The 11,798-nt window shown below is 42.7% G+C and overlaps 1 protein-coding gene across 1 annotated transcript in view; it reads right to left on the bottom strand.

Moving 5' to 3' along the window:
• LOC111952669 (uncharacterized) overlaps positions 1–11,798 on the bottom strand; it is a 44,011-nt gene that overhangs the window by 10,223 nt on the left and 21,990 nt on the right. The window contains exons 5-11 of the mRNA XM_070435357.1: positions 9,890–10,028; positions 8,839–8,923; positions 8,607–8,692; positions 8,252–8,295; positions 7,975–8,090; positions 7,706–7,747; positions 951–1,028 (exon numbers count right to left, since the gene is read on the bottom strand). Of these exons, the coding sequence (XP_070291458.1) occupies positions 951–1,028; positions 7,706–7,747; positions 7,975–8,090; positions 8,252–8,295; positions 8,607–8,692; positions 8,839–8,923; positions 9,890–10,028 (590 nt within the window). The remainder of the gene's footprint in view (positions 1–950; positions 1,029–7,705; positions 7,748–7,974; positions 8,091–8,251; positions 8,296–8,606; positions 8,693–8,838; positions 8,924–9,889; positions 10,029–11,798) is intronic.

An 11,798-nucleotide genomic window follows, 5' to 3' on the forward strand; every position in this document is an offset into this window, starting at 1 on the left:
AGGTGATCAAATACTTATGTCATGCAATGTCATACAATGTGATTTTCTGGATTTTTGTTTTAGATTCCGTCTTTCACAGTTGAAGTGTACCTATGATAAAAATGACAGACCTCTACATGCTTTGTAAGTAGGAAAACCTGCAAAATCGGCAGTGTATCAAATACTTGTTCTCCCCACTGTATATAAAAAAATAAAAAATAAAAAKTAATAGACAATCTCATTAGACTGAATCCAGCAAAGCTCATCGTCCTGGTAGTGCAGTTACTGCGTTAAGTTATTTAAAAAAAATCGAAATATATAAAACTAGAGCTCAACTGAAGAAGACATCAAGCCTTAACTCTCCATTATCCATATTCCTGGGGGGAAYTAGAATACATCAAACAGCTATCTTCCTCAAAAACTGTTATTGCTTAAGTCGTAGGAAATCACATAGATGTATTGATCAAATTAATAGAATAGTCCTGAGGATATCTGCCTTGACAACAGGACCAGATTGTGCTAGCAGCTATGATCCATACTTTCAATTAACATTACTGAACTGGAGTATATCCAAAATCAAACAAAAGGCTTTACTATGAAGCCTATCAATCTCAACAACAAAATGCTGTGATGCTAATGGTGGGTACATACAGTAACAGACATTTTATGGATGTGACAACTTATTTTTGGGGGGGTGGGGGAGGGAGGGGGGTCAGGAGAGTAGATCCACTGAGGAATCACAGGGGGCTATTTTCAAAAGCTTTTTACCACAAAGTGCAAACTGGCATTTGTATTCCTGAGAATATTAGATGTKTTTTTACCATAACTAGTATGCACTTGGCATTGTTTAGTTTGGTCACTCTAACTGTGAAGATGAAAGTAACCCCCATCACTCTCTCTTCACAATGTTTTTATGAATGGCATTTAGACATGGTTGGATAGAACACAAAATGAAGAGGCGATAGCTACACCTGCAGATGAAACAGACGATAGGACGTCTGCTAGGGGCAGTAATGTAGCCCCCAGAAGCATAGGCAGACAGAACAGGCCTACGGAGAAAACAAAAAAAAGGCACAACAAATAATGTTTATTGCTGTATCTTATAGGGGGATCATTTGGAGAGCCACTGGTGCAGTTCACTTGAGTTAAGAAGCAGGGGAGCRTCAGTGTCAGTCGGAATGGAGTAGGCTGGGTTATGTAGGTGAAGAGATGGTGTGAAGGTTGTGTTGGTACAAAAGAGGGCAACAAGGTAGTGATGGAGGTCTGTAGGTACAGAAAAGCTGGAAGTTACAGGTTTTATATAGTTTGAAAGTCTGAAGTTTACATACACCTTAGCCAAATACGTTTAAACTCAGTTTCAACATTCCTGACATTTAATCCAAGTAAAAATCCCTGTCTTAGGTCAGTTAGGATCACCACTTTATTTTAAGAATGTTAATGTCAAGATAATAGCAGAAGAATGATTTATTTCTGCTTTTATTTCTTTCATCACATTCCCAGTGGGTCAGAAGTTTACATACACTCAATTAGTATTTGGTAGCATGGCTTTAAATTTTAACTTGGGTCAAACATTCAGGGTAGCCTTCCACAAGCATCCCAAAATAATTAGGTGAATTTTGGCCCATTCCTCCTGACAGAGCTGGTGTAACTGAGTAAGGTTTGTAGGCCTCCTTGCTCGCACACGCTTTTTCAGTTCTGCCCACAAATTTTATATGGATTGAGGTCAGGGCTTTGTGATGGTCACTCCAATACCTTGACTTTGTTGTCCTTTAAGCCATTTTGCCACAACTTTGTAAGTATGTTTGGGGCCATTGTCAGTTTGGAAGACCCATTTGCGACTAAGCTTTAACTTCCTGACTGATGTCTGAGATGTTGCTTCAATATTCACATAATTTTCCATCCCATGATGCATCTATTTTGTAAAATGCACAAGACCCTCCTGCAGCAAAGCACCCCAACAACATGAATGGCGCCCACTTACCCGAGCTTCCGGTTGGGAAATGGTGTTCTTTGGTTGCAAGCCCCCCTTTTCCTCCAATTATAACGATGGTCATTATGTCCAAACGAGTTATATTTTTGTTTCTTTTTGACCAATGAGGACATGTTTCCAAAAAGAACGATCTTTGTCCCAGTGCAGTTGCCAAACCGTAGTCTTGTTTTTTTTGGCTGGTTTTGGAGAGTGGCTTCTTCTTCTGAGCGGCCCTTTCATGGTTTATGCGTAATATAGGACTGCCGTTTTACTGGTAGATATAGATACTTTTTCTACTTGTTTCCTCACAATCTTCACAAGGTACTTTGCTGTCGTTCTGGGATTGATTGTGCACTTTTCACACCAACTACGTTCATTCCAGGAGACGAACGTCGTCTCCTTCCTGAGCGGTAATGATGGCTCGCGTGGTTCCATGAGTGTTATAACTTGCGCACTATTGTTGTACAGATGACGTGGTACCTTCAGGCATTTTGGGAAATTGCTCCCAAAGATGAACGCAGACTTGTGGAGGTCTACATTTTCTCTTCTGAAGGTCTTGGCTGTTTCTTTTGATTTTCCCATGATGTTCAAGCACCCAGAGGCACTGAGTTTGAAGGGTAGGCCTTGGAGAGATACGATCCACGAGTACACCGTCCAAATTGAACATCCCAAATTATGTCAAGTTAGCCTATTCAGAAGCTTCTAAAGCCATGATCATATATTTCTGATGGAATTTTCATAGCTGTTATATAAGGGCATCAGTCTATCTTAGTGTTGTAACATCTTGCTGACCCTTTTGTTAAACTAATTGTCGTAAAAACTACTTGTGTCATGCACAAAGTAGATTCCCTCACCGACTTGCCAAAACTATAGTTGGTTATATACAAGAAATTTGTGGAGGTGTTGAAAAACGAGTTTTAATGACTCCAACCTAAGTGTATGTAAACTTCCGACTAACTGTATATAGTGGGTCCCGTGGAGATCAGTTAGTAGGGCATTGTGCTTGCAACGCCAGGGTTGTGGATTTGATTCCCAAAAGCCATAAGAATCTAGTCAACACAAATGACTGGATACTGTAATGTAAAGTATCTCTGTAATATGTCATGCAACTACATGCATTTTCTGTCCTGCATTTCCTGCAGTCAAATGACCTAGTAGCCTCATGGGTGGAACGTTTTTTTTTTAAATTTCATAATAAATAAACAATATTTAAATGTTTCCATGTCAACGGGTTTTTATATTTTCGGTCTTCTGTGATGTATATAACATTTTTATATTGGGATGAAAACTAAAAATGGAATACATTTCAACTCTACAGTGCCTTCGGTTCGGAAAGTATTCAGACCCTTGACCTTTTCCAAATGTTGCTATGATACAGCCTTTTTCTAAAATGTATTCATGAAAAAATATCTTCAGCAATCTGCACACAGTACCACATAATGACAAAGCAAAAACAGGTTTTTAGGAACGTTTGCAAATTTAGCAAAAAAATAAAACAGAAATACCTTATTTACAAGTATTCAGACACTTTGTTATGGGACTCGAAATTGAGCTCAGATGCATCCTGTTTCCACTGATCATCCTTGAGATGTTTGTACAACTTGATTGGAGTCCACCTGTGGTAAATTCAATTCTTTGGACATGATTTGGAAAGGAACACAACTGTCTATAAAAAGGTTCCACAGTTGACAGTGCATGTCACAGCAACAACCAAGCCATGAGGTCAAAATAATTGTCCGTAGAGCCCCGAGACAGGATTGTGTCGAGGCACAGATCTGGGGAAGGGTACAAAAAAAATGTCTGCAGCATAGAAGGTCCCCAACAACACAGTGGCCTCCATCATTCTTAAAATGGATTAAGTTTGGAACCACCAAGACTCTTCCTAGAGCTGGCCACCCGGCCAAACTAGGCAATCGGGGGAGAAGGACCTTGGTCAAGGAGGTGACCAAGAACCCGATGGTCACTCTGACAGAGCTCTAGAGTTCCTCTGTGGAGATGGGAGAACCTTCCAGAAGGACAACCATCTCTGCAGCACTCCACCAATCAGGCCTTCGTGGTAGGGTGGCCAGACAGAAACCACTCCACAGTAAAAGGCACATGACTGCCCGCTTGAAGTTTGCCAAAAGGCACCTAAACACTCTCAGACCATGATAAACAAGATTTTCTGGTCTGATCAAACCAAGATTGAACTCTTTGGCCTGAATGCCAAGCATCACGTCTGGAGGAAACCTGGCACCATCCCTATGGTSAAGCATGGTGGTGGCAGCATCATGCTGTGYGGATGTTTTTCAGCGGCAGGGACTGGGAGACTAMTTAGGATCGAGGGAAAGATGAACGGAGCAAAGTACAGAGAGATCCTTGATGAAAACCTGCTCCAGAGCACTCAGGACCTCAGACTGGGGTGACTGGTTCACCTTCAAAAGGATACCGACCCTAAGCACACAGCCAAAACAACACAGGAGTGGTTTCGAGACAAGTCCCTGAATGTCCTTGAGTGGCCCAGCCAGAGRCCGGACTTCAACTTGATTGAACATCTCCCGAWMGGCGCAACAGTCTAAGGCACTGCATCTCAGTGCTAGAGGCATCACTACAGACCCTTGTTCGATTCCAGGCTGTATCACAACTGGGTGTGATTGAGAGTCCCATAGGGCGGCGCACAATTGTCCGAGTGTCGTCTGGGTTTGGCCGGGGTCGGCCATCATTCTAATTAAGAATTTGTTCTRAACTGACTCGCCTAGTTAAATATATACATATWTTTTTTTAAACATCTCTGTAYAGACCTGATAGTAGCTGTGCAGCAACGCTCCCCCTCCAACCTGACAGAGCTTGGGGATCTGCAGAAAATAAATGGGATAAACTCCCCAAATAGGTGTGCCATGCTTGTAGCGTCATACCCAAGAAAACTCGAGGTTGTAGTCGCTGCCAAAGCTGCTTCAACAAAGTACTGAGTAAAGGGTCGGAATACTACGTTTTAAAAAAATGATAAATTAGCAACAATTTCTAAAAAACGGTTTTTACTTTGTCATTATGGGGTATTGTGTGTAGATTGAGGAAAAAAATAGAATTTAATCAATTTTAGAATAAGGCTGTAATGTAACAAAATGTTGAAAAAGTCAAGGGATCTGAATACTTTCCGAAGGCACTGTATGTCTGACATGGTACATTTAGAAAAAAGGGTTCTTCAGCTGTCCCCATAGYAGAACCCTTTTGGGTTCCATGTAGAACCCTCTACAAGGAACCCAGAGGGTTCAACCTGGGTATGACGAAACCAAAAGAGATCCTCTCAAGCTCTGTCAGGTTGAACAGGGAGCGTTGCTGCACAGCTATTARCAGGTCTCTCCAGAGATGTTTAAAAAAWAWATATTAAACTAGGCAAGTCAGTTAAGAACAAATTCTTATTTAGAACCCTCTACATGGACTCCAAAAGGGTTCTACCTGGAAAGAAAAGGAGTTCTTCAAAAGGGGACTCCTTGGGGACAGATAGAACCTTTTTTCTAAGAGCGTACAGATGACTTAAGCCCATAACCATGTGTGTGAGGTGTATACTTTTGTTTCAAAGTAGATTTGTTTAAGACTACCAAGAAACCACTGCAGTAAAAGGTTAACCATTGTCTCCAGTCTTTARTAGGACTTATTTACGATAGAAAACAACTTTTGGCTCTTCAGTCAGCTGTCGTCTGAACAGTAGTCTATTCAGAAATACAGCAATTGTGAGCAGATAGCTTCCACCACACTCAACATGCCATGCCAGGTCTGAGCAAAACGTATGAAATTTTACTAAAATCCAGGCCATTCCATTTAGTATGTTACTTTATGTTATATTACATTACATAACATTGGCCTACGTAAATACGTGACACTTAAATTAGTATGAGATGTTAGGTATGACAGTAGGTTACTTAAGGCAAAAACAAAAGGAGAGTGGCTGGTCATGGTGGTTGGGTGGCTGCATAAAGTGAAAGTCTAGCAACCGAAAGGTTGCATGCTCGAATCTCATCAAAYACAATTTTAGCTACTTAGCATGTTAGCTAAGCCTTCCCCTAACCTTAACCCTATAACCTAACTCCTAACCCTAACKCCTAACCTAARGTCYTTTATCATACTTAAGCAGTCAAAAGTAGCATATCATACTAAACTATCAAGACATGGGACATACAGTATATACAATATGTCCTACAATTCATTACATTGTATAACTGCTATTACATTCTTAGGCCAATGTAATGTAACCTATCATACTAAATGGAGTGGCACAGATTTTTGTCAAATATAATACATGTTGCTCTGAGACCAGGTTGTCATGGCGCTGCAGCTACAAGCCTACGGAGCAGCAAGAGGAACTGCCCATCTCCACCTTCAGACTATGCTCAAATCCTACACCCCAACCCGAGCATTTCGTTCTGCCACCGCTGGTCTCTTGGCCCTACCACCCCTATGTTTTTTTGTGTGCAGTGTGAACACTCCAAAGGAACTCAGACCCCTCAAAAGAGCCCCAGAAGCGAACCGAACTGAGACCATCTGGAGAAGTGGTCGGAGTTTGGTTCGCTTGAATTCCGCGGTACGGTTACCTTTTTTAGGGCAGTGTGAACACAAAACTCCCCAGGTTCGCTTGTCATTATTCCCACACCACACACTAGACTACTGCAACATGGTTTCCCCTGGCATAACCCCTCACATTGGTGCCACAAACGAGAGAAGATGTGCAGGTTCGCAGGGAAAAAGTGCTGTTTTTGGATGTTGATTATCGATTGTCAAGGTTGCACAGAAATTCCAAAATGTGTGGATTTTTTTGTTCAGATTTATTCGCAAAATGTGAACTATAGGCTAAGAGAGCTTCATAAACTGTATATTGATTGTGGGGTTAGGAATAGTGTGAGAAGACAACCTATTTGGTGAGAATCACAACATAGGGTACAAAATCTATTCTAGCTCTTAAAGGGGCAGTAGCCTGTACAATTTAAATTACAACATTATTTATTCTGCATTTATTCTATTGCTATTTATTCTGTTAGCAATCAAATGTGCATGTTAATAGTATCTTCAGATTGCATTTAATTAAAATGAGACATAATTGTCATCTATTATCTACAGTCCGATAACCCATTCTGATTGAATAGCTTGTCCTACACTTTGTAAAAATCCAGAGTGCAGGTAGGAAAAAGATCTTGGTTCCTTTCTAAACATAGCAACGTGAATGCAAAGAGGACTCAGTCCACAAAATAGGTGAAGTGAACTGGCAAAAGAGTTGAGTCCTCATTCAAAGGCAGTGTGAATACAAAGAGAACTGAGTTCTTTTGTTTTGTTTACCCCAGTTCACTTTAAAGAGGACTGAGATCAGTTCTTTTAAAGAGGTCTATATGTGAAACCACCTTAAATAATCCCACAGCACCCCCATCACACCCACTCCTTACCACCCCCGCCCCCCCCCCCAAATAATAAAGTAATGCCTTTCGTGAAGTAACACTCGTAGTTGACCCCACCTTACTAGCTCTGACTTTGCTGAAAGCTACTTTATTGAGGAAAAATGTACTTACTATGACATGTGGTTGTCCCACCTAGCTATCTCTGTATTGGAGTGACTGCTAAATGTCTAAAATGTACAAATGTAACATGTTGAATTCCAGTCTCTGCGTTCATACAGTAGACATTTCTTACTAAAGATGGAAGCTTCATTCTGGGCCTGGAGAGCGCCACTGATATCTTTCTGGGCTTACTGACATGATTCTATGTTTTGACTGTTTTGATATTTTACTTTACCTTTGCCATCTACCTCTCCTGGACGTGGATCCCGGGTTGTATCTGTAAGAACACATTCAGTGAGCATCAATTCAACATCCATCCTATTCTGTGATCATATGATACAGAATGATATCAATAGCCTCAACCTGTCAATGCTATGCAAGACAACCCTAACTGTATATGGTTTCTTTAGTGTTCATTGGTCTTCCTCGTGGTCCAGTCGCACCAGCGGGGATAGATACTGCTGCCCTACTGCTGGAAACTACATCTGGTGATACAAAACGTACGTGACACGCTGAAGCCGAACACTCCCGTGTAGTCCTTCAGCAGTTTCTTCAGCAGCGTGCTCTTCCCTGCCCCTGAGGGGCCGCTCAGAACAACCGGCCTGGGTCCTGACATAACACTGCAGGAGAGGGAGAGGAGGGTGCAATAAAGTGAAAAACATTAAACATGTGAAAAGCTATACGTTACATTGAATAGTGAAAACTTGTTCTCAATTGAACTAACTAGTTTTCTATTGAAAATGTGTGGCTGTGATATGCAAAATAACAAATTGCTTCTTACGAATTGCATCTTTCTTTCTTGGCCGACTGAACCTTCGTTATTTCCTGTTGAGACAAGTATAAGAATATCAAGTTAGTTACAAAGCCATCACAAAAATATGACTCAACACTTACTACCGACCACAGGAGATTGTTGGCACCTTAATTGTGGACAACGGGCTCGTGGTAACAGCTGGAGCGGAATATTTGGAATGATATCAAATACATGGTTTCCATACGTTTGATACCATTCAATTAACTCCATTCCAGCCATTATTATGAGCCGTCTTCCCCTCAGCAGCCTCCACTGCTACCGACTGACTGACAATTATACTTTGTCCCCATACTACATGCAGACAACCATCCTGTTCACTCACCTCAATAAGAACATTTTGCAACTTCTCATACGCCCCCTCTAAATCATCATTGACTATAAGCGCGTCAAACATTCCTGGCTCGTTGCCTGAAATAGGAGAGTGATAAATTAATTATGAAAGCTCTTCTCAAATCATTGTTAAAGGCATAGCACGGATAATTCATTGTTCCATCCATATTCTTCAAGCATTTGTAGTATGGCCATGTCTACATGGGACAGTAATGGGGACCTACTGAGCTCCATGTCAACTCGCGCTGCCTCCAGACGCTTCTGCAGACTCTCCTCTGTCTCAGTATTTCTGTCCCTCAGACGCTTTTCCTGTAAACATCAATGGTCACCAAATGTATTACAATTTGTACATTTTAAGAGTCTCATATCACGAGCTCAAGGATGACCAGCACGGTCTTATAGACTAGACGTAACATAGTCAACGGAAATCCAGGACACTGAAATTAGTATGCTATCTTACATTTGGTATGGTTACATAAGACCTATGGTTACCTACGTCAAAAACAAAAGTATGTTGATTGATCGCGGTGGATAGGTGGGTGTATAACGTGACTGTCTATCGATCCAAAGGTTGCGAGTGTTAATCTCATCATTGACATCTTTAMCATTTTAGTAACTTTTCAACTACTTAATACTTTTTAGCTACTTAGCATGTTAGCTAACCSTTCCCCTAAKACTAACTTCAAACCTTTTAGCTAGCCCTTCACCTAATAAGCTTAACCCTTTAACCTAACTCCTAAACTTAACCCTAACCCTAACCCCTAGCCTAGCTAACATTAGTCAGCTACCCATCTATTTAGAATTCGTAGCATATATCATACATTTCGCAAAATCATGACATATTGTGAATTTTTCTAATTCATAACATATTGTATGTTATGCAAATTCATAACATATAATACAATTGAAATTGGTGATGGACATCAACAAACTAATACATACCATTTAAAACATAACATATACTAAATTTAGTGGCTCTGATTTACTAAATGCTCTGAGACCAGGTTGGGTTGACATGTCTAAGGATTATTATCATATAGAGAAAATAATAGGGGTCCAAACTCAAAACGTTAAGAAACGCCAAAATACAGTAAAARTCTCTGCGTTGTATGATTGTTGACTAGTTACAGAGTTTACAGACGCAGAGCCACGATAGTCTGTATTCCATTGTGACATATATCTGCACCTCAATAAGAGTATATCAAATGAGTTCGTAAATATTTTCTAATGGACCATGCGGACTATGTCAGCTCTGAACTCTGAATTGGACCTTACCAGGATCTCAATAGAGGGYGGCTGGATAGAAACATAGATGGGGTCCAGATCAGTCTCCTTGATGTTCRTCACTCCCTGGATCTCCACATCTAAGATGCAGATGAGGCCCGTGGCCCTCACGTCATSTACAGAAGACTTGCTGTGTAGAAAATAGACAACATAAATGATGCTCATTAATTGTTTCAGGATCCCATTGAACAGCACAAAAACACACCTTTCCACCTAGATATGTACAATAGGCTTATAATAGGGGATGGGGAGTGACATTAGACCAGTYACTGTTCCTCACATGCTACAGAATAGCTAGGGTAAGAGGATAGTAACATTTATCATAACATCAAAGGCTAATATCAGGGTTCAGTGACACTGCAGATGTTGAGTTCTGTGTGCTATCAAGTGCTATCCTGATATGTACAGTGCATTCAGAAAGTATTCAGACCCCTTGAATTCTTCCACATTTTGTTGCGTTACAGGCTTATTCTAAAATGTATTAAATAGTTGTTTTTTTCACTCACCAATCTACACACAATACCCCATAATGACGAAGCAAAAACAGGTTTATAGAAATGTTTCCAAATTAATTMWAAAAAATMTATTCAGACCCTTTACTCAGTAATTTGTTGAAGCACRTTTGGCAGAGACTTAAGTCTTCTTGGGTATGATGCAATAACATGTGCTAAACATATGCATGTGGCCAATAAAATTTGATTTGATTTGATTTTTAAGCTTGGCAAACCTGTATTTTGGGAGTTTCTCCCATTCTTCTCTGCAGATCCTCTCAAGCTCTGTCAGGTTGGATGTGGAGCGTCGCTGCAGGTCTCTCCAGAGATGCTCGATTGGGTTCAAGTATGGGGTCTGGCTGGGCCACTCAAGGACATTCTGAGACTTGTCCCGAAGCCACTCCTGCGTTYTCTTAACTGTGTGCTTAGGGTCATTGTCCTGTTGGAAGGTGAACCTTTGCCCCAGTCTGAGGTCCTGAGCGCTCTGGAGCAGGTTTTTATCAATGATCTTTCTGTACTTCATCTTTGTTCATCTTTCCCTCAAGCCTGACTAGTCTCCCAGTCCCTGCCACTGAAAAACAACCCCACAGCATGATGCTGCCACCACCATGCTTCCTCATAGGGATGGTGTCAGGTCACCTGTGCCGGCTCCACGCACCAGGCCACCAGTGTGCCTCCCCAGCCCAGTACGTCCTGTGCCGGCTCCTCGCACTCGTCCACCAGTGCGTGTGTACAGACCGGAGTCTCCAGCGACGGTCTACAGCCCGGAACCTCCAGCGACGGTTCACAGTCCAGAGCTTCCAGCGACGGTTCACGGTCCGGAGCTTCCAGCGACGGTCCACGGTCCGGAGCCTCCAGCGACGGTCCACGGTCCGGAGCCTCCAGCGACGGTCCACGGTCCGGAGCCTCCAGCGACGGTCCACGGTCCGGAGCCTCCAGCGACGGTCAACGGTCCGGAGCCTCCAGCGACGGTCAGGAGCCTCCAGCGACGGTCCACGTCCCGGAGCTTTCTGCGCCGGTGCCATGGATGGAGCCTTCCTCTGCGCCAGTGCCCAGTCCAGGCACGGTGTCCAGTCCCGCTCCATGGCCTGAGCCTTCCTCTGCGCCAGTGCCCAGTCCAGGCACGGTGTCCAGTCCTGCTCCATGGCCTGAGCCTTCCTCTGCGCCAGTGCCCAGTCCAGGCACGGTGTCCAGTCCTGCTCCATGGCTGGAGCCTTCTTCTGCGCCGAAGCCCAGTCCAGACACGGCGTCCAGTCCTGCTCCATGGCCGGAGTCTTCCTCTGCGCCGGTGCCCAGTCCGGGCACGGCTTCCAGCCCGGCTTCAGGATCAGATCCGCAGTCTGAAGGGGGGCTACGTCCCGCACTGGAGCCGCCGCCGACGCTAGTTGGCCACCCTAACCCTCCCCATC

The sequence above is a fragment of the Salvelinus sp. IW2-2015 genome, linkage group LG26 (assembly GCF_002910315.2).
Source record: "Salvelinus sp. IW2-2015 linkage group LG26, ASM291031v2, whole genome shotgun sequence".
Taxonomy (NCBI): Eukaryota; Metazoa; Chordata; class Actinopteri; order Salmoniformes; family Salmonidae; genus Salvelinus; species Salvelinus sp. IW2-2015.